The sequence below is a fragment of the Pagrus major genome, chromosome 12, assembly GCF_040436345.1.
Source record: "Pagrus major chromosome 12, Pma_NU_1.0".
Taxonomy (NCBI): domain Eukaryota; kingdom Metazoa; phylum Chordata; class Actinopteri; order Spariformes; family Sparidae; genus Pagrus; species Pagrus major.
Genome location: NC_133226.1, coordinates 7,926,763 through 7,952,699, shown reverse-complemented (window position 1 = coordinate 7,952,699; position 25,937 = coordinate 7,926,763). Strand labels below are relative to the sequence as shown.

Below are 25,937 nucleotides of genomic sequence, written 5' to 3'. Positions count from 1 at the left end.
CTGTGGCTCATCTCATCTCACAACATAACAATTTTCGAGTGGCAGTTGAAAATATGTAAGTGGAATTTCTGAATGTCTGAAAGGAATCTGCATGAATAGCTTCCTAATTGGCTATTTTACATTGGTTTGGCTCTTTATCAACCACTGTTCTACACCTTTTGAAGTATTCCTCCACTCAAAGAAAGCACCTAAAAGAAAGTCCCACTCACTTTTGATTGCTTGATTAGCTGCTACCTTAGACTGCAAGCACAGATTGCAGTTTCATGTTTGTTTTCTTTAAGTGGTGCATCGTGATGCCCCAGAAATCAATTTGGTCTGACAATACCGCTTCTTACCCTTGCCTGTAAATTATTTAGACATTACATGTAGTCATAATCCACAACAATTTTTTCTTACTGCCCTTTTGTATAATTTACTGTACCTTCACAATAATGAGATAATTAAATTTTGAACCCAAAGTTTGGAATATACATTTCCATGAAAATGAAGTCAAAGCTATCACAATTTCCATTAACTAGGGCCATTTACAGTGACATAGCTGTTATCATACCATTTTGTGACAGGTATTTTGCTGCATTTTTTGTTTATGACTTTTTAAAATGTAAAACTTTTATTAACCTTTCAAACTCTGTCAGACCCATTGGTGAATCTGCCATAGCTGTGCACTCATTTTCTTAAAAAAGCATGATTCCTGAGCACAAAGAAAGACGACCCACTAGTGTTCGACCTGGTGATTGTAATTACCCTGGTTTATAAATATATTCCCTATCACAGCGGAGGGATCAACATTTAAGCCATGACATAAGCTTTGGGATTACTGTACTGCCTTGCCTCCGTGCAGGTTACCATAAATCTTCCCACACAAGTAAGGAAGTGTGTTCCAGAGATACCCAGGTTTACACTAAAGGGCTGCTACACTGCACATACGTGCATACCATGCATATGTGAGACCATGCATATCACAAACCCTTGTCACCTTTAAAGGATGCAATGAACAAGTTAACATGCTCCTATTTTTAGTGCTATAAAAGGCGTCTTAAGACTCGCCTCACTTTGCCACGTGATAGCAAAACTGTCAAATCTTAATCAACACCAGTGCACTTAATCCACCCTCGCTGTGAATTTTGTACAAATTGACAACGCTGTGTCTTTCAAACTGAATAGACTTATGGCAATTTAGAATCTTCCATTACAAGAATAAGATAAGTTCTGTAGACACACATTTATGTAGCAGTGCATCTCATCCCATCCTGAACAAGCGCGCACACACACACACACACACACACAAACACACACAAACATTCAGCGCAATCCAAACAAACTGCTTCAAACATGTATGATCCATGCCATGCTGACGTGGGGGAGGTGTTTGCAACACAGTTAGACAGTATCCAATTATTCATGGTCCCTTGACATAGACAAACCATGAAAACATTTGCAAAAGGAAATTTAGATAACAAATGAGAGAAAAATATTTTGTTGCAGAACAGTAATTAATGCCACACACAATTAACCTCAGAGCTCTGAACCCATGTAGTAGATTGCTTCCCCTGGACCAGATTAGTTGTTTTCTATTTCCCACTTTAGGGGTTTGAAACTAAAGCCTGAATAATTGGAGACATCTAACATTTGAAGTCAAGCGTGTTATGAACAAAGAGTCAAGGGTGCTTAGCTGTGATTCAACAGTGTCTTGTTACAGGGCATACTTGATAAAGGATTTACCTCTCTGTTGAGCCTTTGTATTTTGATTTTGAGTTTTTATTTTTAGGCTGATGCGATGGATCATACCTCACACTCCCTGGAGCCAGAAATTGTGCAAGTGCAGGAACCAGTGCCATTGCCTAGAACCTCCAATGCCTCTGGTGTGGCAGCAGGGTTGTAGCTCATGTAATACTCTTGCAGCTGGGAGCTCAGGTTCTGCTCTGGCTCTGGACTCTTTTTGCGACGCTTCCGCCCCACCATGGATCGCTGGTGCAGCAACCTGGTTGCACCTGGATAGCGCCGCCACAGCACATAGATAATTGTCAAGAGTAGGGACATGCTGAAGAAGAGTGCCACGCTGCCCACCACCACTTTGTGCAGAGTCATGTGCTCCAATTCTGGGGGTGGTATAGGAGTGGGGCGAGTGCGAGCAACTGAGTCTCTTGGGTCTTTGCTCATGTGCCCTGGAAAGGTAGGATGAGGAATAGGTCGAGGTCTGAATGGTGGAGGAGGACCAAAGGTGTTGGTTGGTGGCATAGGCGGAGAGCCACTTGTAGGGGCATAGGTTGGTTCAGCGGTTGCTTCAGAAATGAGCTCAGACATTGGTGAGGGTGTTTCTGTCAGAACGTAATCAGTTTCCTCGCAAATACCATGACTCCTGGTGGCTTCCATAATTTTTTCTCCCTGGAGATACTTTGGGCTGCTGCATATCATAGTGGTGTCTTTACTTCCCCGAAAATTCCTCAACCAAGCCACAAGTGGGCATATGCCAGTTCCACAATCCCACATGTTCCCAGCAAGGCTGATGGTGGTTAGTGAGATCCATGCTGACACTGCCTCCTGAGACACATTGGACAGTTTGTTGGATTCCAGGTTGAGGACTTGAAGGTTGGGCAAGCAGTGAAATACAGCTGGGTCCAGGGTCTGGATTTCATTTCCAGAAAGATCAAGTTTCTGCAGTGTATACCAAGTCCATGGAAGGCCCTGGTTGACCACCCTAATGCGGTTCCACTGCAGATAGAGCGATCTCAGGTTGGCTAAGCGTGGAAACAGAAAAAAGTTGATCCGTGAGAACTGGTTGTGCTCCAGATGCAACTCCATCAGCTTCTGTAGCCCCAAAAAGGTGGTGCGGGTAAGAGCCTTGATTCGATTGTAGCCCAAGTCTAGAAACTCCAAACTTCTGCATTCCAGGAAGGCTCGAATTGGGATGTTGGAGAGGCCATTTGAGCGTAAGTGTAGGTTTTGTAGCTTTCGTAAGCCATGGAATTGCCCCGGCTGCAGGATTTCCAATTTGTTGTATGACAAGTCCAGACTGCGAAGATTGGGAATTCCATGGAATGTTGAATTGTGCAGGGATGTGATCCTGTTGGAGCTCAGTATTAGCTCTTTAAGCCTGCGGACCCCCTGGAATGCCCGGCTGTCAACAGCTGAAACCTGATTGTGGTCCAAGTATATCCAAAGAAGCTGGCCGAGGTGAGCAAATTGATACGGTAGCAGGGTGTGCAGTTCATTGTAGCGCAGAGAAAGGCCTTGGCAGCCTACTGAGACATTTTCTGGGACATCTACGAAGCCAGCTGAATCACAATGGACAGTTTTCCCCTCACATCGGCAGCTATTGGGGCAGGTGCGCTCACCAAAGCTGAGCAACAGGGGAGCCCGCAAGAGGAGGAGGAGAGGAAAGAGGAGGTGTGTCAGTCGTCCATCACACAGCAATGAACCTAGAAGAGAATAAAAGACAGAAAGACACAGAAGAGAGGAATTTAAGGGCTTCGCTCAAGATCAAGTCATTTTTGTATCCAAATAAGCTGAGGACAAATCAAAAATTCTGCATCTTCGTTTAAGCAAAAATAACTCACAACTTTTCAAACAGATTAACAGTGTGAGAAGATTTTTTTGTTTGTTAGATATAAATGGAAAAGCTGACTGCAAACTACTGACGTTTTGAAAATAACTTAGTAGCAAGAACCACAATATATAATTTGCATACGATCCTTTTTAGCCTATGATCATAGGTCATGACTCTGGTTTCTGCAAAAGTGAACTTTCTGAGATGTTGCTCTTCACAAACATATTAATATTCTAAACGTAAAGCTTCACAAGGATGATGACCATCTGGATAAACATTCTACACATCTGTCGAGGGTTAAGATGCCGAGAGACTCGCGGCTTAAATGTAAATCAACAAAGAAGACCAAGGAGTAGCAGGATCATGTCAAAGTACTGTTTTCTCAGAATAACACAAGCCCTCCACATTCAGGTTTGGAGATCTGCCATGATTTACAAGTCGGCTTTGACTGCTATGTCCATTTAAAAAGAGATTTGAATACATTTTTCACTGTGTTAAAGGAAAAGTAGGCACTTTTCTTACTTCACAGTGAGACATGCTCTAATATTTCTTACTCTCCTTGCAGAGTTGTCGGCACTCTCCATCTCCTTTTTCTTAGACAAGCTAGACCACACCATGCCCCATTTTACGAAGGTTTAACAATCCTCCATTCACTTGAATATTTAATATAAAAGGACACTGGGGTAATGGCAGCGCTATAGTCCCAAAATCCATTAACGAACAAGATTCCAGGGTCTTGACCTTTATACAGACTTTTCAGTTTCTGAATTACTAAGTTGGCATGAATATAAAGTTTCTCTCTTGTAAAAGGTTTGGAGGATATGATCCAACTCCACTCATGGTCCACTCCAAATTTGTTCTATCTTAAATTACCTGGTCCTTTGTATGATCTAGCCTAAAAAGAAACAGAAACAACAGATCATCCGAATCTAAACTTTTGTACAGAGCTGTATAGAGCAAGTGAACTCTCTTGGGCCCCCCTATATACAATCAGTCGTATGATTGTAGGACAATGCAGCTGGACAATAATCCTCAACATACAGGCAAGGCAATCCAGGGTTTGTTTTATGGCCAAAAAGTCTATCTTTCTTGACTGTCCAAGTCACTCACTCGATATAAGAACTTTCAAATTAAGGCTGACAGCTGGCCTTTCAACCTTCCAATCGTGTTTGATTTCAAATTCTACATCCTGCGGTACAGAGCCAACACTTCAGAAGATGTGTCACTGTACTAACACATTCTGACTGCGCTGTATGTCAAGGGACACATCCTTGACCCAGGGCTCGCATCTGATCTCACTATGAGTAATGCTCAGACAAAGGATGTTCCTATCTTGGGACAATGCTGCCTTTTAATGACTTACCCCACCTCGCGCCTGGGTCACACTGTCTGCATGAGCAGCATGTGGCGGCTGCGGGTGCGTATTGATAGTGATCAATAATGATGATGACGTGATTTTCCTTTACCCTCATTGAAAGACAGAGAGCAGGAGAGAAAGAGCGCATGGGAAAAAAACTGCCCCTCACCAGTTGTGTATGTTCTTTTCATATCTGTGACATATTCTACAGATGATGAAACGCTGGTATGATGTCGAAATGACAATCCACAGATCTAGTTTTGCCGAGAACCACATACATAATGCAGAAAAATAGGCGAGATTCTGAATCTCTAGACAATGCGCCACTGCAACCCTACATGAGACATGCCACACTGCTTGTGTGAGCCACGCGGCTCACGCATGCTGTGTGGCTGCTCTGACCTGTTTACCGGTATACTGAAATGAAAAGCAAGAGGTTCTGCCACACACTCAAGTAATGCGGACTGGCCGTTGGGCACATGTCTGCTCTCAGCAGCTGCTTTGCTATTAAGAGCTTCGGATTTGACAATTAACAATGAGGAGCCAGTCTATGGCTGCATAAAGGGAGGAAGGGTGTTAATTATGTTTGGACAGGCTGAGACGGCAGGCTGAGTAGGAAGTGGGTGAAGGCAGAGACGACAAGCAGCATAGTGGAGATGTATAAGGCAGCAGTTGGAACAGGGATCTAATTAGTTTTTTCAATATTATAGGGGGTTTCAAGGTTTATTGGTTGGTATAAGTGTGTGGTTGTGTGTGTGTGTGTGAGTTATAGTTATGTACTTTGAGGGAGAGAGAGAAAACATTTCCTAAGTGGGGGGTTTAAAAACCCAACGCATCTTACTGTATCAGTCATGTTATAGGTAATCCATCCATCCATCCATCATCTGAAATCGCTTATCTTTTTCAGGGTCACGGAGGGCTGGAGCTGATCGCAGCTGACATTGGGCGACGTAGGGATACACACTGGATAGGTCGCCAGTTCAGATGTATAGGGACAAACAACCATTCGCATTCACACCTACGGACAATTTAGAGTAACTGATTAACCTAACTTTGCATGTCTTTGGATTGTGGGATGAAGCCGGAGTACCCGGAGAGAACCCCCGCAGACACGGGGAGAACATGCAAGCTCCGCACAGAAAGGCCCTGCCCAAGTCATGTTATAGGTAATTACATTATAAAATATCACTTCTCAGTATATTGTAGTATTTTATCACTTTTAAGACTTGAATTGTTTTTTTTTTCCATTTTTTTCTCATTGCGCTTGTATTTTCTTTACATATTTTATAAACAAGCAAAGAATACCGTCACCTGTGTCTTCTCTCACACGCCGGTTGCCAATTTGAGAAAACGCGTATCGACAGAACAGGCAAATGATATTCATCATGAAACATTAGCATTAATTCATGCATACTTAAATAACTTATGAACAGTTGGCCTGCTGTAAGCTGTCCCAGATCTGTGCTTGGAAGTAGTTTACTACTTTTACAGCACACACATTTGTACTACTACACTTGTGAGGACCCTCACTGATTCAATGCATTCCCTAGCAGCTAAATTTGGCCGTGCACTACTACAAACTGAACGATTAAACCCTCATCCAAACCTAACCCTCACCTCAGCCATTAAAAACAGGTCTTAACCCCCAAACAGCCATTCATAGAAGTAGGGACTGCACAAAATCTCCTCACTTTCTGAAAATGTCCTCTCTGCCAAGGTCTTACACTCCAATGGGTCCCCACAAAAATGGAAGTACAAAAGCACTTTCATACACACACAGCGCAAATGTTGTGTTTTCTTTTGTATATGCATAGGAAGCTACTGTTTGACTTTGGACCAGGTTTATAAAAGGACAGCAAGTGAATGACATGAATACAAAAACAAAAATGCATCAAAATAGTGCTAGGATGTGCAACATCATTTTGGAAGAGACATATTGCTTTCTGAAACTGTGTGGACGGACAGACTGACGGTAATAAAGAGACACAGACCGATGGAGACTACAATAATGATGGTAATTGTGTGAATTGATGATGCACATTGACAAGTCCTCAAAAAGTTGTAAACGAACAGTAAAGTGTAAATGTTCATTACAATCTTAGGGCACTACGTAACAATCACTTTTTTATTGGCCATGTGTGAGCGGACTGTAATGTGATGTGAAAAATGAGACTTTCTCCGTCTCTCATGTTTGCCTATACATGCCGGTGGACGATTTGTCTTAAGTTGTTAAATGCTTGGGTCGGAATTTTCCAAAGTCCAGTCCAAAGTATGTGATGGACGTTATAGAGTTCATCTTCTCAGTGCCTCTCTGTTCTGCTAACAGAGAGCAACAGTAGCTAGCAAATGGAGCCTGCTAACACCAATTAACGACCGGCTTCCACCACAACACAGAAGTTCCACTGAGCCCCTTTAATATAAAGCAAAGCTCCAGGACAAAGTATTTCATGTACAGAAAATCAAAGACAGTCAAGTCTGTGTGCTAGTATCCTGTACCTGCTGTTCTGGGCTGTAAACTAAAAAAAAAATTTAAAAAAAGAGAAAAATTCCTGTGTTGTCTCGTATATACTCTGTGTGGAGCACATTATTATGCATCATTATACCAAAACTTGAGCAGTGTGACACAGCGCTGTGACAACTTCTTTCTTAAATGAGTGGCAGACATGCATCGTCCCACATGATCTGCATTAATCACAAGCAAATGCTGTGAGCTGACCATTGGGTCGACTGTGATAGAAGCTTATTATGACAAATGTTGATTTTGTTGTTAGTTGTGATCTCTAGTAGCTGTAGTAATTAATACACCCACAGAAGACAAATGAAAATCCAATTTCACCCGCCTCTTTTATTGCAATATATATTAGTGCCCGACAGATACATCGGTTGGTCAATATCATCAGCTGATATTGGCCTGTCACAGATATATTTGTATCAGTGGATGTATTTTTACATTAAGTTTAAGTTTTTGGTTTTACAGAACATGATGCAGAAAAGGATGCTTGGGGTGATTTATAATTCTTACATTTCCAGGGAAGTCTATTGTTTTAGTTTACTGATGTAATTTTAGTAAGTTTGTTGCTAAACTGTAAAATAACAACTACATAAACTGTCTTGAATGGTCTTAAAATTAAATAATATAACAAGCATCACACTCTCTGTCTGAGGCCGAGAAAGGGCAGAGTAAGAACATGGCTGAGTTCCAGGCGAGACCGAGACGAAGGTAGTCTTGAGACCTACACCAATCTCGAGTACCACAACACCACTTTACATAATGTATGTAACTTAGGTTAGTTAATTTAAGGCAAACCGCAACATTTTACGAAACCTAACAAAGTTGCTTTCTTGCCTTATCAAAGATCGTCTGTATGATAAAAGTCGAACGATCATATATTGTTTGGGAGTCAAACTTTTTCAATTGTAAAAGTATGAGGAGTATTGCACTATGCTATACTCCGGCACATGTAGATTTGTTTTGAGCCATAAAATAATCAATCAAGAGCAAGCACAAGAAAGAGAGAAATGGCCTGGTAAAATTCATGTTTTGTTTCAACATTTTCCACTGTGTTTTCCTGCCTTTGCCTCTTGAATGTCTTCCATGCTGCAATGAGTCCGGGATAGAATGGTTAGCAACATTTGCAAATTTATATATAATTTGGTTTGGGGCCTACAGCTTATATTTATTGGAATTGCATGGATGGAAGCTGTATGTGGTATCCTAGTTATAAGTGCATGAATGAATTAGGGTATGCGCGCTAGAGCATATAATTGCATGTCTTAATGGACCTGCTCTATTTAAAGGATATGCTCTAAAGCGGTTACCAATTACAATCCTTTGTATTATTATTTCAATAATACACAGTGTCAGGAAATGATTCATGTGCATCATGACAGACAAACATGGCATACACATGTAGTAGTTAAAGTAGTAGTTAAAAAGGCAAAAATTATCAAATGCCAAACTTGTACACTGTTAAGAGTTCTGAGATTTCCTAATAACTAACAACCAGACCGACAACCGAACATTGTGTGGAACTAGACTTGGTGTTTAATATGAGTTAAGAGGAGAAAAAATGCAAAATAGAGCTCGGGCTTCATGAATGTGCCAGAATGCAGGCAAAAAGAAAAAGCAGCAGGTCTAATGATTGTGAGTCTACGAGAAAGAGTGAAGATACACGCTGTGTGAAAATGTGTGCTATAAATAAGAGTCCTCAAAGCAATTGATGCACCGCCACTTCCATCACCTCCATTAGGTACTCTGTGAAGTGGCCAAGCATCCACAGCACTATACACAGTCATCAGTTTTCCCTAAATGATAATCCCATTGGAGCATTTAGAAGGGCCTGTTGTGAAACCCCTCTGGGAGACCTCACCACGCCGTATCACTGAAACTACACTCGCGTTCTTGTGCCCCTAACAAAAAACTGAGAGGGGGAATCATACATATTTTAGATGGCGGAAAACTCCAGGCTGTACGATGTGATAGAAAAGCCACAACACTCAGCCACTGGCTCATTGACGCCTCCGCATGACAGCATCTTTAATTAGCACACACTGGTTCAGCATGGATTTCTGCGGAGACAGAAGAGTAATAAAAACCCACTGGACATGTGTACACCAGGCTCCCATGGGAGGCTTTACAGAGCAGGATGAGGAGAGTTGCGATTAATGGTAATCCACTCATGACGCATCAGATTGTGTAATGGGGCTGTCATGCATTTACTGGTCTTAGTAACTTTGCACTCGCCACCTCTCTCCAAGAGATTCAGGGGAACAATGACTCATCCTGAACAATATATAATGGGGCGAACTGGGGTTCCCTCCTACATCTTTCCAAATTAACATGACTTTTATATGAATCATTTCAAACTCTGAGTCAGATTGAGTGAGAACAAAAAGGAGCTGCCAGGAAAGACCATGGCTTTACTAACCCTAACAATCGGGACCATGCTAAGCGGTCACAAGAAGCTGATTATAGACTGGATAAGTCGAACCCAGGGCTTCCACATCTCGCCACGGGCGTGTTCACATAAAAGTGGATGAGTTTGCGGCATATGACCGATTGCAAACATAGCCAATTCTACTAGCAGTGGAGCAGGATACTTTAGGAAGAGCAAACTATTAGACAAACAGAGGAAGAAGCTAAACACATAATTGGGCTTAAAGCAACATAGTTGTAGAAGTACAGCTGACAAAAAAAAAATGCAGACTGTTGAATGCGTAAACTCATAGGCAATATCACCGACCCATCATTAGGACACAAGATAGTAGATTTGACTAAAATTAGGCTACATTTGTGTATTCCATTGAATTAAAGAGGCACCATGTAGTTTTGGAGAAGAAATTCAAACTCAGAATTGTAATATTATGTTGTATTATATTATCACAACATTAATGAGGTAATAATACAAACTCAGAAATATGTATTTAAGGTCCCACTGTTTGAAGCTAGAAAGGTGGCAGGGTCCGCCAAATATAAACAAAGTAAAACAGTATGAAACGGTGTTGTCCTTAAAGGTCAGTTTGTTTATTAAGTTGTTTAGACATAAACAGTCAGTAAAGGTCTTCCTCTTCTGATTCAAATTTCTTCCCTAAAACTACACAGTGCTCCTTTAAAGTGTTGCTTAGATGTGTTCTTATGGCATGTGAGTGACAGTTTTAGCTTTATTCTTTCAGCTGCAACCCCCGCAGTGTCAAACGCACTTGAGAACAAATCCAAAAATAAATAGAAAAACATAATTCAAAGCGGTTGCCTACTTTCATATCTTACAGCAAAGTCATTAGGGTCTCAATCCGTCTCTGTTAAAATCACAATCCTCGTAAGAGCTCCACTGGATCTTCTATGAATGATGAGGTCATTTTCCAGAGTATTGATTGGTCACAAGGCAGTGATTTTACATGTGTTGATCTTTTATAGTGAACATAACCTGCAGCAGGGCTGGTAAGGTGTGCAGCAAAGGTAACCATGGTGATTTACCCCAGTAAGAAGTGAACCTGCTTCATAACACCCATAAAACCCAGAGTTAACCCTGAAGTTGCCTCGCTAACCACAAATCCTGCTTCGTAATACAGGCCCCAGGTCAAGTAGTACACTGTTTAACATGTGTGGAGCTGTGGATCGCTTACTCCAAGTTCCAAGTCCAGGGATCGAGTTATGTGGGAACCAATGGGAGCTGAGGTCCCATAAGGTCAGGTCTGAGCTCCCATGGAACCAGTAAAATCATACATCTACGGGGGTCATTATTATATTACCAACAACCATTATTTTAATGAAAGATAATGAATTTTTCAATGTGAGTTTTTTTTACATTGGTGATATAAATACGTTAAAAGAAACATTTTCCAGAGGAACTACGCACCATATTCTCTCATGAATGATAGTGACAATGACCACTGAAGTCTCTCTCTCTGGGGTCTGCGCTGTCATACCTTTTGTTATTTAAATTAAATAACTGTTTTTGTGAACTGCTTTACAGGATTGCTGCAAGAAGTGGGCTGCTGTGTGTGTGCATGTGAAAGCCATGGACATGGATCAGGTAATGAAGTGAAGTCACTAGTAACGACAATATCCTAGACTCCCTTACAAATTGTGTAAGTCTCATACCAACTTGTCAATACCGATGCTCTGGGATGACAACTGACCCGACCTACAATCCCAAAGCGTCAGTATGTGACGAGCTGGGAATTCTTACAAATTGGACATGTAAGGAGAATTTCAAAAAGGAGGAGTGCTTTTCATGTTCGTTCTTTAAAACTGTATATATTCCAGGCAGTAATCTACATTTTACTTTGCCACACAAATGTGGAGATTGAGCGTAGACAGGGAGAGTCTGCGAGGAACACCTTTACTTGCAGATGCCAAGTTTCCAGCTGCCAAGAAGAAAAAGAAGCACCACCTGTTTATTGACCACGATGACACGATGGAAAAAAAACCCAAACAAGAGGCAGCTTCCAGCAACAATCACTGACAACATGTGACCACACTTTTTTTAATATCAAAACCTAATAAAGACAACAGTAAATGATGAAGTGGTCACTGTACCTGCTGAAAAACAGATATCTCCGCTTGTAAAAACTCTTCTTCTAACCGCCGCAAGCACATTGCTGCTAGCCTGAGCAACGTTAACATTAGCTAGCTGGCTAGCGTGATTTTCAAATCTGCAATTAATTTAAAAATAAAAAGTATTAATATGAAAACTAACTTGTAACCAGGTGCCTTTTTTCTTTTTACAAACATTATTTTGATTTTTGTATATATAATTGCATGGCAAGTTGACTGGAAGTCAACTACTCAGCAATGCCACAATCTTTTGTATTTTTGTGATGTTTTTCTTTTTAACCTCATGGAGAGCTGAGGTCCTGCCGGCCTCGGCCATTTCTTACAGTAGATTTTGGCGAGGTGAATCACAGCAGGACGACAGTGTTGATAATCGCTGCAATTCCATTTGTTGTAGTTGCAGAGGTGAATCCCTCTTGTCCGTGGACACATCTGTTTTCAAAGTCTGGCATCAACAGGTCCATCAGAACATGTTTTCCCCCTCACTGGACTATGGAGCTCAGCGAGCGCAGGCACACCAGCAGTTTCTCTATGGCCCAGTTGCCATTGTTCTTCTGCCTTCATTAATGTGTCTCCTCTTCCATTTGATTGGGGCCTCTCGTCTGGGTGCTCTGAATAAATACCGTAAACTGTCAAAGTGAAAGTCCGCTTCAGATAAATAGGCAGAAAGCACGTGCAGAGGGGAGACCTGATGTCCAAAGTCCACTTATGTCAAGGTATATTTTATGGAGTTTTTTTTGCCCGGGGCCCATATCAAGAGAAACACTTCACAATTAATAATAATTGAGCCATAAATAAAATGAGCAGGAGAAATAAAATAATTTGGGGGATTTTATTCCCCCGGGGGAACTTTGACTGCCTGTAAGTGTTCGCAGTGGTATTATGTGTGCATTGTTTGGCGTCCTTTACAAGACATAGAGAGCAAGTTGTTCTCGTACTTTACAAGAAGTACAAGTTAGCTGCCAGCTAATGACACTGTTTTGCCGTTAGGGATAAAAGAATGTGCAGGTTTTGACAGCTGCCTTGTTTCTGTTCGTCTTAAGGGCCAAACATGCTAAAAGCGTCTGACGCGCGTCTTTTGAAGTACACCTATTGTTTTAAATGGCCGAACGCACATCAGAAGCATTATGCAGGGCGTCAAACTGCCTTGACGCCAGCACTCCGACCTCGTTTTGATTCGGAACGTCAAATGAGGACCCGGTGACCGGAGTTGCCTCGGTTGCACGTTTGGAGGGAGACAGCGAGAGGGAGAGAGAGAGATATCACAGCTGAGGCGCTGCATCCTGTGAGGACATGCTGCCTCGAAATGTCTCATCAGTAATGACCAAAATAAGCTTTTGTGAAAACTTGTGATAGTTGGAGAGGACACTATTAGAGCGACGTAAAGACAGAGGCAGAGTTTTTATTTTGGGTTTGACGCGCTGCATGTGTTCATGTGTGTGTGTCGCGGAAACCTTAGGCACAACTGGGTCACTGAGTACTACATATAAACAGCCATTTTTCTCTCAATACTGTCGATTCTGTGGTGTTGGCATTGTCAAATCTGATGCCTGCAGAGCACCATAGGAGCATTAAATGACAGGCTTCAATAATCGCTCTCAGTGTGTGTAGGGGTGGGTAAAAAAATCCAAGAATGTATTCATAAATGTCAAAAATCGTTTTTCGAAGTGTTGATTAATAGCGTGATGTTGAGGTGCAGCACCTGGACAATTTGAAATGCACACACGCTAGTAACCCAATGTTCAAAAAAGGCAGTGGTTGCGAGCATTTCTTTTATTTAATGACCGAATAATTACCTTAGTCAGATGAATGTGAAGTAGGCATGTTTGTGAATACTTTTTATGTCGTCACGAGACGTTATGGCTTAATATTAAAGGAGTGGAGCAGCGGTCAACAGTAACTAACGAGACCAGCTGACAACATGCTGAACAAACACTGTGCTGAAGAAAAAAACTGGGTGCTCAGACTGCGCCCACTCAGCGTCTTGTTTCAGCAGATTAAGCAAAAGACTGAAAATAGTGCCCCTTTTTTATCCATTGAATCGAGAATCGCTCAAGAATCGAAAGCTGATTTGGATTTGAAAATCCATTCTGGATCAGACATCAAGACATCAGACAAGAACTGGAGTCGAATTGAATCATGAGCCTGCCAAAGATTCACACCCCTAGTCTTTCATTATCTTGTGTCATTGGTCACATGTATTTCTGCCTACCATTTTAGAGAGTGTATGCTTTTACTTTTTAAAAAGATGTTAAATTATGTTGGTGTATGGAGTTTTAAAATCATGTTCCAGTTGCCCACTTTCCAACTTTGAGCAATTGCCAGTCTAAAGCTCTCTACTTGGCCATGATGTTGCAGGGTGATAAGGGCAAGTCAGACAGAGCTGCCCCAGATGTACTGTAGATCCCTATGCAGCTAGCCATATCTTAGCCAACTTTCTGTGTTTATTTTTAGTCCATTATGTCTATTTCAAAAGCTGTAGGAGGCTTGCACAGATTCCCCCCTAAATATACAATGTTTTGGGCGAGTCCTCGTCACGCCAAATCTCAAGAACGAAGGTGGAAGGCGCAAAGTTTGCATGACGAGTAGAGCCACAATACAAGGAAATACACCTGGTTGAAATTCACCTGAAATGTCCTTTCAGAACCCACTTGTAAAGGGATTTGTGATTCTTGGCAGTGACACCAACAAAACAGGAAGTGAGATAAAGCTTTATGATAGACTCCAGTCTTGTGCTAATGGGAATAGATGTATATGTTGTTTTTCAACTGTGCATCGTGCATCACACACTACACATGCTGCACTTTGTCCAGCTTTGAAATGATTTTGAAAGCTGAAATGTTAAATTAGAAAGTAAAAAGATAAAAGCAACATTATATAAAATCTGTATACTCTCGCGGTCACTGTAGGACAAACACATCAGGTCAGAGCCTTAAAAATAAATAAAATGCTGCAGCCGTGGTTCAGACTGGCAGTGCTATCTGCTCGCCCTCAGAGGGAGATCTGATCTCCTGTGGTAAGCTGCACACACACATCTGTTTACCTGGCTCTCTCTTCTTAGCTGAGCATGACCAATCAGTGCCGGAGGGTTTCAGAGATTTCATATCTCGTAGAAGTTAAAACTTGGGAGATTTGAACAACTTGTACTACAGCAACACAGAACGACACATTCGTGTAATTATCACTTGGGTACATCTGTTCCAAACAGCTTCCAAGTCTGGAGTCATTTTCTTCCTGTTGTTTTCAGCTTCTTGTCGGAAGCTGGTGTTAGATTTATTTTTTATCACAGAACAGTGGTCAGAGCCTGCGGGATCTCTGTTTTTTTCTGCAGAGAATCCATCTCTAAGACTCGGCCAACAAAGGTTTGCTGCCATCCTTCAAAACTGCATCCCTGTTTAATCCTCGGAGAAATGCAAGGATTTTGATAACATGATAAATTGGAATCTTAAGTTAATATTAAAACATTGATTAAATCCTAAATTAAATGAGAACTGCACCAATTTAGCGCTGCACTCCTGTAGCACTGTGTTATGATGGGCAGTTAGTACAGCAATCAATGCAGCAGAAACGGAGACATCAGCCTTTTTATTCCGCGCATTCTTCTCCCATCACTTGAGGCAGTTTATCAGATTTTGCGCATTCCCCTCTAGAGCCACAAAAGGATTTATACAACTTTCTTCACGTAGTATTCCCCAAGACCTGCAAACAGACTTTGAAGTATTAAATTGGCACGGATCCCTTTTAAGTTTTATTTGGTTTAGGTTTCATTAATACGCGTTCTTTTGGAACGGTAAATCCTTCATTTCAAGGTGTTTTAAAATGAGAATTCTTCAGTCGGTGAAAGGCTGTGTACTGCACTCCAGCCAGGGAATGGGAAGTTGTGCCTCAAAGCAAACTGGAGCACAGTTTCTTTTTCTTTTTTATTGTGTGTCACGAATAAAGCTCCAACACAAATTACGTCTGATAAAGATGCCATTGCAGCCAATAAATATCAATTAAAAAAAACAGGCTCTGTGCTCCGGTGTCCCTCTGGGCTCAACTACTGACTGACTGGGAGCAGTTAGATGAAGTTAGACTCAAACACTCATACTAAATGTCAACTGAAATGGGGCTTGCAGATGCACAACACAGCACAAAGTTAAATTATTATACAATTCCCTTCAAACATATCTCTTTTTTTTCACCCCAATTACCTCACCTACAGTCACGTTCCAATTGCAACCTCTCTGAAATCCCATAAAAGTAAGCCGCTCCCCCACATGCCTCCCCTCCCCTCCCCTCCCCAGGGACGGAGTGGGTTCTGGCAGGACCAAAGGAGTCGGCTGTCCTCTTCCTTGGCTGTGCGACAAGTTGATATTTCATTTGAATGCACGCTGCTCTGAGCACTGATGCAAAGGCTATTACCCAGAGTGCCCAAGTGTGTTGGCCAATAGTGCTAAGGCCGCATGCTGGAGCACTTGGAAGAAATGAAAAGTGCGCAAAAAAACAAAATATACTGTATCTACCATTTCTTATTAAATGATCCACTGTAGCAAAGGTTGTGCACATTAGAAGGGAGGCTTTCTTTGTGGCATCTTTTCAAGGTTATACACATAAATGTACAATTGACATTTTAGATATAGATTTACTGATTACATGCTACATTTTTTACCTTTACTTTTACGTCATTACACTCTGCATGGGAAAGATTTTCTGGAGCTCTAAGCTTGAGAGCATAAAATGCAGAAGGGCGTGGCTTTTACCTGACATATACTGTATTTCAAACCAGGCTAAGGAAGCACATTTCAAAATTGTACTTAAAATACACTGTTAAATGTCTTATTGTTAAGTTTACAGATGTTGATGTGTCTCGTACCTCTTGTAAAGAAAGTATAGAAACAATCGCTCCCCTTTTTTTGACTGAAAATCTCGCCGAGAACAAGGGTCTCGCTTTTTTGAGCCTACTAACTTTGTCTACTCTTTCAACCTTAAAGATACTGGGTCTCATTCATGAAACGTTAGTAAATTTGTGCGTAGATTTGCACATAAAAGCCTACGCTACTAAAAACCTACTCCGGATTCATGAACACCGCGGGAAACTCAGATCTGATCGTAAACACGTGTGTATGATCGTGAATGCCAATCCATCGTAAAGTGACAGCGCGCTCCCGGTAATCAGCTATTAGCATAAATCCCCGCCCATGAATTGCCAATGACCACCATATAAGGAGGTGTAGATGCATCCAGTCGACCTGTCAGTCATGGCGCAAACGAAGAAAGGGAGAGAAAGAAAAAAGAACTTTGCGGAAGCGGAGATAGAAATACTTTTGGGTGAAGTGGAATTAAGAAAAAAAAAGTATTTTCAACTGTTAGCAGTGGTGTGACAGGGACAGGCAAAGCGAAGGCCTGGAGGGAGGTGACAGATGCCGTCAATATTGTCTCTGTAGTCCAAAGAACCATGTCCGAGGTGAAGCGTAAATGGTTTGACATGAAACTGGAGGCAAAGAAACGCATAACCTCACACAAAAGAAATATATCAGCCTCAGGAGAAGGAGGCTCACAGTCGCAGCTATCACCTGCAGACGAGCGCATCGCGGGGATAACTGGGGAGACCTCTGTCAGGAATTATACCTGGCGGAGACAGCGACATGCCTCCACTGGAGCCTATATTTTTATTATCATCATTCAACATATAGAAAGAACGTGTAATCTATTGAGTCGATTTACATGGATAATTCACAATCATGAACCTAATCTGGATCTTAAACCTGCCAATTGCCAACTACTTTAACTAAATGTGTTATATTTTTATCATATGTTTAGGCTATATCACGTGTTTCAAAGGCATCTGCGTATTGTGTACATAACAGAGCGCAATGTGAATTTAAATTGTAATTTCCAATAGTGACAAGCATTATTTATGTGCATTCTTAAATTTACACAAGCACTACGCGTGGTCAGCAGCATGTGTAGATTTTGTTAGTAGCTACGAAAAGATCGGAGCTACTAAAATATTGATGAATGCGAGATGCACGTAAATTTCCGTCTGCGAACAGTTTACACACAAATTCGTTCTGCTCTCGTTTCATGAATGAGACCCACTGTTTGTTACTATAATAATCTGGATGGTAGCACTCTTGAATAATTGACCAACACCCCGTTACTATATGCTACATTTTCTATTCACAAATATCAATTCTCCTTTCTCTTTATTTTCACTTGCATTTGTATGTGCTACTGTTCGGTTTACCTGAGTTCTTTGTAAACCGTTCTCTTTTTCAATAAAGTAAATAACTTTTTTTTTTTAATGCCTCCCCACCCCCACCCCACTTTTCTTGTCTTTGCCACCCCTCTTTAAAAAATATAGCCTATGAAAGACATATATGGTGCATTCTGAAAGACTAGGAGGCTGTATTGTACATGATATTGTGCTTCTTTACATAACTTGAAGCTTCAGATATGGACTTGTTATTCCCTCGGACCCCACCTCCTGCCTTCCTTCCCCTCCCAGACTGTCGTCCTCCCTGACACAGGAGCCGGGGGATTTTAAAGCGTGCGACGTGGGATCGAGCTTAGGCAAGCAAAATCCCCAGGCACCACTGCATGTGTGATATATTACATTATCGAGTGTGTTCACTCAGATTTAAGGCACGTAAAATTAAAAATACTTTCGGGGCACAGAAGTATGTGACATATTACCGGTCGCGGGGCCCATCATGCTACGGTGATTAATTGGACTCGTGGGCATTACAATATTGAAATGAAGTACCTTTTACACACTTAAAACCCATTATTTTACGCCCATTAATTTGAAAATTGGAGTCAGCTGTAATTCCAACTCGCAGCAAATGCACGAAGCAGTATAAAATGGCTGATTTACGATAAAAGCTTATTTTACTACGACTTGAGCTGCACAAACATGCAGAGATGGGAGGAGCAGCCCGCTCAAAATACTCGCTGTATATTACAACAGGGAGAAGATGTATGGAAAAATAGAGCATGGCCGGTTAATATCACACCAGTAATGGCAAAATACCACTTAAATGGGGCCACATCCATTCCAATTTAATTGAAATGAACAGTCAATTTTGTTTGCTCAGTTATTCTTTCTGGATTAGTGTGGGCTGTAGTAACCGAGGTCTAGTGGTCCATGACCTACTCAAGCATGGCAGTGAAAGAGGGTAATGAAGACAGACGGATTGCTCCAGCTCTGCCTGCTGGCCACTTTGTAGGAAAAAAGAGAAAGGTCTGAATTATTACCACTTAAAGACCTAATGCCATGATTAGGTGTATTGATTTACTAAGTCTGAGCAGTAACATTCAGGATCAATGGGATTAGCAACATATAGAATTCAGACCCATCTACAAGAGGAACTGCCTGTAACATACATCAAGTTCTCACTGGAAGTTCAGGGCAGCCTTGCTGGACTCCATGTCTATTGATTGACTTGTTTATCATTTCTCATAGACACCATGACCACTGATTGACTGACAGGCGTGACTTTTAGTAACCACTTGGCATAAACCTGATCGTGTTCGTTTGAAGACAGCAACAGTGACGCTTTGCTAAAGAGTTTTGAGCTAATGCTAATAAAATAAAATAAATAGCTATGAGGTGAAAACCACAGAAATCTAATTTAAGACGTGTTTCATTTCAATGTAGATCTTGTCGCCCGAGTCAATTCACGGCGGAAGGAGGAGAGATAGAAATTCCATGATTAGCTGTGTTTGCCACAGGGAAGCTAGCAGCAGGGGGGTCAGAGAGACAGAAAGACGAGAGGATATGTATAAAAATCTATACATGTGGAGAAGTCATGGTGTGACAGGGACAGAATGAGTGAGAGTGAAGTGAGAGAGGTGGAGGGAGAGAGGATTAAACTGCAGTCTGTCTGAGAGGAAGGGAGAATGCTAATGTTGTCTCAGCTGGAAAGTTTTAATAAAGTAGTTTATCAGACGGTATCCTCTTCAAGGGGTTTGGATGTCGAAAAAAAACCTCACATACTGTTTGGTCGCACTGAACATTATGTCGGTGAGGAATTTCTGTCGCAGCCAGCAGCTGAGTTTTACCTTGAGCCACTAAAAATACTTAGATAACGTCAACAAAGACAGTGGAAAAAGCTCAGTTTCCAGCAAAACCTTATTAAATTACCTAAAAACCTAATTAATTACCTCAAGGTGTCAATGAAGTTGTTGAAGCTTCACTTAAGGTTTCGCCTTTCATGAGAGGGTTTAACTGGCTGGCTGCAGGCGTGCTAACATGAGCTCTGGGTGCTGCAGGGAACTTGGGGTTCAGGCTGTCAAACAATGGTCACACTTTGGCTTTAAAATTTTGTGACTGACCAGGATTTTCCTCAGGTTAGAGGTGTTGCCTTGGTCAACTTTGTATTTTACATTACAAATACTGCAGAGAGTGACTCACTGCGACTTGTCGCCCTTTTGCTGCCATCCCACACTTATGAGAATTTGGCATTGTTAGATTTATTGTGAACTGGTACACGGTAGTACCATCACAATTAAGCTGGTACCCTTAAAAGTACAGAGTTCAGTACTGACCCCTAAAAGCAAGAGTAAAAATAGTTGTAATCTAAGTAAATGATTTACAGGTATTTTTTAGTTTAAGTAAAAGGGGCATTTTGTTGGACATAGTACAGCTATAGCTCCTAAGTTGTATGTAATTGCAATGGCCTCATCCATGCATATGGGTATTATTTCAACATATATAAACTTTATTTAGACTTTATTTTTTTCAGTAAAGCATGCTTCTGATCACATTTCAAGTTAAACAACTGAACAACAACAGAAAAATAGCTATTTCTCAGAAGACAAAGTGGCATGTTAACTAGTGTGTTTCTAACTTTTAACAAGCAGCAAATCCTCACATATAACAAGCTGCAATAAGAGCAGCTGTATTGAATTTAAATATAAAAAATAATTCATAAATAATTACTGTTGGTATGAAAAAGGTCAATCACAAACAATTGTCTCAGAAATTATTGCCCGTTGGTTTTTTGTAGAAATCACTTTTACTCACATCACATCACATTTACTTGCATGAAATATAATTTGCGAGGAGGGAACCTTTAGAAAGGCTAATTGGTTATTTTTGAATGTCAACATTTTTACACCAGCAGTTTTTTTCTGGCCGTGAAAGCTGCCTGCTGTAGAAAAAGGCTGCCTTAATGAAACATATTGGACAGAAGTCCACTTGGAAAACTGACTTTTTAGAGGAGCCTCGGCCAAATCATTCTGGTCTGGTGCCTCTGGCTCCTCTCAGCCACAGTGCTGCCTGATATCTCAGTGACTTTGAGCCTCATGATTATCCAGTAATCCTACATCTGTTTAGGTTTGTGTACCCTACTACTTTAATAAAAACATCACAAAAACAACATATGCACTGTTTGAAAACTGAAAGTGAAAGGTACTTAAGAGATGGGCAAAAGTGGATGGGTATATTCCCATTAAAACTTTAACTATCTATTGCTGCAATGTTTTAATGCGACAGGATGTTGGTGCCTGATAAAGATACATGAGAAACAGAAAAAACTGCAGCAATATATAATTAAAGTAACGAAACAGGGTACGTATGTTTGCCTTGATATCTGCTTTTTTATCCAGCCACTGCTCTGCTTATCTTTCTTATAGCAGTAGCTTAATTCCGCCATCAAAGATGCACAAAGCTTAATGATTACTTACCCTTCACTGATTAAAGCAAAATGGAAACTATTTGATATGGAGGAAATATCTCTAAATTTAAGACTCAGACGGTGGCGGACTGGGATAATAATTCAGGCAGGGATCTAACATCAGTCCACGTTCACAAGAGACCACGTACACTGCGTTTTTTTCTATTATTTTTTAGATTACTTTTTGTGCCAGTATAATTAAAAAAGTGTTTAGCTGGGGAAAAAAAGTTTAAAAATTGGCTCGAATTATCTACAGAATAAGAAGAAATATCAGTTTTGACACAATGACGTCTGTGTATTGTGCTGCAGAGGTTAGCATGCCAACCTGCTAGCCTGGCTAAACGCCAACACTCTCCCGTTCTCCCAACTCCCAGTCCTGACTGCTAGCTACAGCTAACTGAGCTTAATAGCTAATGGCAGCTAAAGTTAGCAGCAGTTACTCTGGTGATATTATGCCCCGTATTTGTCTGTTTGAGTATGAATCTGACAAGTGGACAATTCCTACATTCTGCACCTTTAAGGCTATGAATATTCATGCATCTGTTCTGTGCACTTTTGACAGAAAAGAGTACACAGCTCTTTAGATCACTTCCATGCATCTGCATCTTCTGCTTTCCACAGCATGATTAAGTTTATATTACATAGAATCAACTTGGGGAAGGTAGTTATGGCGTGCTGAGGGTGGCCCTCCACTTTAAACACCAACCATGTCCCCTGCTGTGATATGTGTAATTTTTTACTTTCCTCCCGAGCTTTTCTCCTCTTAATGTGCTCCTTCTCAGCTTTGCATCTTCTCTTTCTCTTGTTCTCTCTGCCTCCTGTGCTGTCCATTTTCTCGCCACGCTACGGCGTGATTGCAGACCATCAGGGGCTGACTGTTAGCTAGCTGCCCTGTGTTGTTTTCTCTCTGATGTACCTGTTTTTTATTTTTTTATTTTAGCATTTTTAACACTGGCCTGACACTCCAGGCCAATCAGCTTGCCCGGCAACCAGGAATTCTCCCGAATGCTCTAGATGGCCAATCCACGCCTGGATTCAGACATTTAAGAAGTCTGATTGGGTTATGGTCAGACTTTTAGTTGACCTGACCCTTATTATATTTTAAATAATCACCTTATAAAAGAACAGGCCCTACACATTTCCTTTCTAAGACTAGAATTATTGCATCGTGGTTGTATGCCTCTGCACACCAGTACTGTTTCAGAGAGTTGAATAATGGCCAGAACATTTTTTGCAGAATATTATGATGTCATAGCGCATTTCACCTTGACCTGACCTTGTGGATATCAAATGTCATAACTTAATCATTTAATCCTATCTGACATTTGTACGACAATTTTTTTTGTACCTTTTGTATGAATTATTGAGTTATGGCCAAAATGTGTTTTATGAGGTCACAGTGACCTGACCTCTGTCCTTTGGCCTCCAAATCTTAATCAGTTCATCACTGAATCATAGTGGACATTTGTTCCAAATTTGAAGAAATTGCCTCAAGGCGTTCTTGAGATATCGCGTTCAAAAGAGTTGGATAGACGTACAGACGGTCAGTGCCATACAAACTGTGGAGTTTCTTAAGTCATACATTCTGCCTCACGCAGCAGGGAACTGAATGAGGAAGAGAGTTTGTGTCTGTGCTAGTTGAACCCAGTAAATCAGCCATATCACCCAAAGTTTTCAACCTTGACGCCCACAGCGTTTAACATCCAGACTCGGTCTGTCACAAAGTGACAGCTGAATCTTTTCACAGGCACCATAGTATCACACATATCAGGATCTTGACTGATTCTGGCCTTCCTGTGGACCTCCACACGCACACACACAAAAGTTATTGGTTTCAGAAATGTGTGCAGGGAGGCAGAGAGCTCTGTTGATCGATATGAGTGCTGGTGTCAAAAGATCAGCGCAAACCCGAGATGTTTAAGCTGGCTACTGTGAGGCGAGCCTGTTGTAAAGGCTGAGGAGTCGACATCATGACTGATAAGTGTGTGTGTGTGTTATTCTGGTAGTCAGTGAAGGTCAATTACGAACCAATTCAGGAGAGTGAGAAGCAATACTCCTTTTCATCAGAATTCATGACATTATATCAGTGATTAGTCAGTCCCAATGAGCAGAGTCTAGTTAATAATTCCTGCGGCACATTCTGTAACTGTCTCATTTTGCCTTGAGAACTTAATTATAGCGGTATATTTATTTACTAGTTACTTGAACCTTGGATTCTTACCTTCTGAGCTGCCCCGCCCACCACCAGACCTAACCGCGGAGCCACTGGAAGGGATGTCGAGGGAAACATTATAGATGGGAGCAACCCGTAAAGTGTTTCCAAGTACCTTGAAAAGCGCTATATAAAATAAAATAAATGTATTATTATTATTATTATTATTATTAATAATAATAAATAAAGACCAATTTTTCTTTCAGGCATGAATCCCTTCAGAATAAAAGCACAACGTGCACAGATGGTAAAGGAATGCAACTGAAATAAAAATAAAAGCCCTTTGGCATAAAAACTGCAACGATTATAAATCAAATTATTCCTCCTGATCTGAACATTATTCATACTATAGGTGCATACCAAAAACGTGACTGTTGTCGGTGTTGCTGCTGTTTCCCAGATGTCCCGGTGAACTTAAAACCATTAGCCTGTATGTTTAAATTAGCTTCTTTCCTATCTCTATTTTTCTCCATGTCCCTTCTGGGGCTTCATACTTCACGCAAAGAGGCTGTCCTCATCAGAAAAATGAAAGCAACGGTCATTTGTTTAAAGGCCCCCGGAGACCTAATCTCTAAATCAGCATTTTATTATGAGCTATGGGCTGCTCTGTGAACTCACATATTTTTTCTGCCAAAGTTGGTGGAACAGTGTGGGCTATTTAACATCAGAGGTTTCTGTGTTTGTGTTTTATTGTCCAAGCTCCTCTATTGGTTTGTCAGGGGCGGGGCTCTGATGCATGCACCAATAAGGGTTTACAAAAATATGTGACAGTTAGGGCTGGGCGATGGGACAATATATATATTTATATCCTGCGAAGATAAAGCGTATTATTAAACTATATCTTCTTCTTTCATTTATTTTCCCTTTTTGGCAATGTTTTTCATTATTTGGACGACACTTTGCTCTGCACAGCACAGATGAGGGCAGGAAATTTGCATTAGGGCAACACAAACAAATAGTGAGAAGAGTGAATGAGACACCAAAGCCACTCTTTTAGGTCTAGAAGCTAAAAGAGGTCGAGTATCCAAAAGAGGGTCTAACTTTGTCACGTGTATGTGGTTTAGGTATGAAATGTATGACACAGTCCAGAAAACCGTACTTTGCAAGTTATCCCACAGACCGGTCCCCACAACAGACTCCAACATTACCAACCTCTCTTACCGCCCACACAAGAATCATCTCAAACAGCACAGAGAGAGTCTACGGATGAGAGCCACGAAAGTACAGTCGAGTGCTCAAAACAATTGAGCACAAAGCATTACAAATACAGTGTACTTACTCGAGTGCGTAAGTGCACTGCATTTGTTGAGAATATGAATCAACATGTAATGAGAAAGAGGCCTTTTTATGTTATATAAGCATTACATTTTCCTAGAAAATGTGCTATATCTTCATACGTATAATATGACTATAATATGTAAGTATTCAAACCTAGTTTTTGGGGAGCTTAAAACACATAAAATGACCCAAGGATGTTTTTTTTTTTGTTGTTTTTTTTGATAAGCGACATCTTGTGGCTGTACAGATTAAGACTGCTGTCAATGAGTTGTAAAGGCAGGAGTATTGTAACTGTAACACCAGAAACCACAGTTAACATCTTGTCTCCCACCAACAGTTGGTGTTGGTTTCTTTTGACTAGAGCAGCAACAATCTTTTGATTAATCTTATGAAAGAAAAGTAGTTGCCAACTATTTCACTCATTTTCAAGCAAACCTTTGCTGGTTCCAGCTTTTTTTTTTTTTAACGTAAGGATTTGCTGCTTTTCTTTGTCATTGATGATAGCAGTAAAGACTTTTCAGTTTGGGCTGCTGATTGGACAGAAGAGGCAATTTGAAGACGTCGCTTTGAGTTCTTGGACGTTGTGATAACCATTTTTTCACATTTTTAAAAATATCGCGTAAAAGATGAATCTATTAATTGTGGAAATATTCAGCAGATTAATAGATAATGAATATAATCCTCAGTTGCAGCCCTACTTTTAACCATGACCAAGATCATGTTGCATTGTGGGCAATGTAGGCGCCAGGTTTTGAAAAGCAGTCCGCTGGTCTAGTATTGCACAATGATCCAAATCGATACAGCAGAACCAGAAATGTGGCCTTTTT

General features: G+C 40.9%; 1 protein-coding gene across 1 annotated transcript in view; it reads right to left on the bottom strand.

Annotated features, from left to right (window-relative positions):
• lrrtm4l1 (leucine rich repeat transmembrane neuronal 4 like 1) overlaps window positions 1–25,937 on the bottom strand; it is a 66,943-nt gene that overhangs the window by 35,541 nt on the left and 5,465 nt on the right. Inside the window, exon 2 of the mRNA XM_073478373.1 lies at window positions 1,789–3,419. Coding sequence (XP_073334474.1) covers window positions 1,789–3,419 — 1,631 coding nt within the window. The remainder of the gene's footprint in view (window positions 1–1,788; window positions 3,420–25,937) is intronic.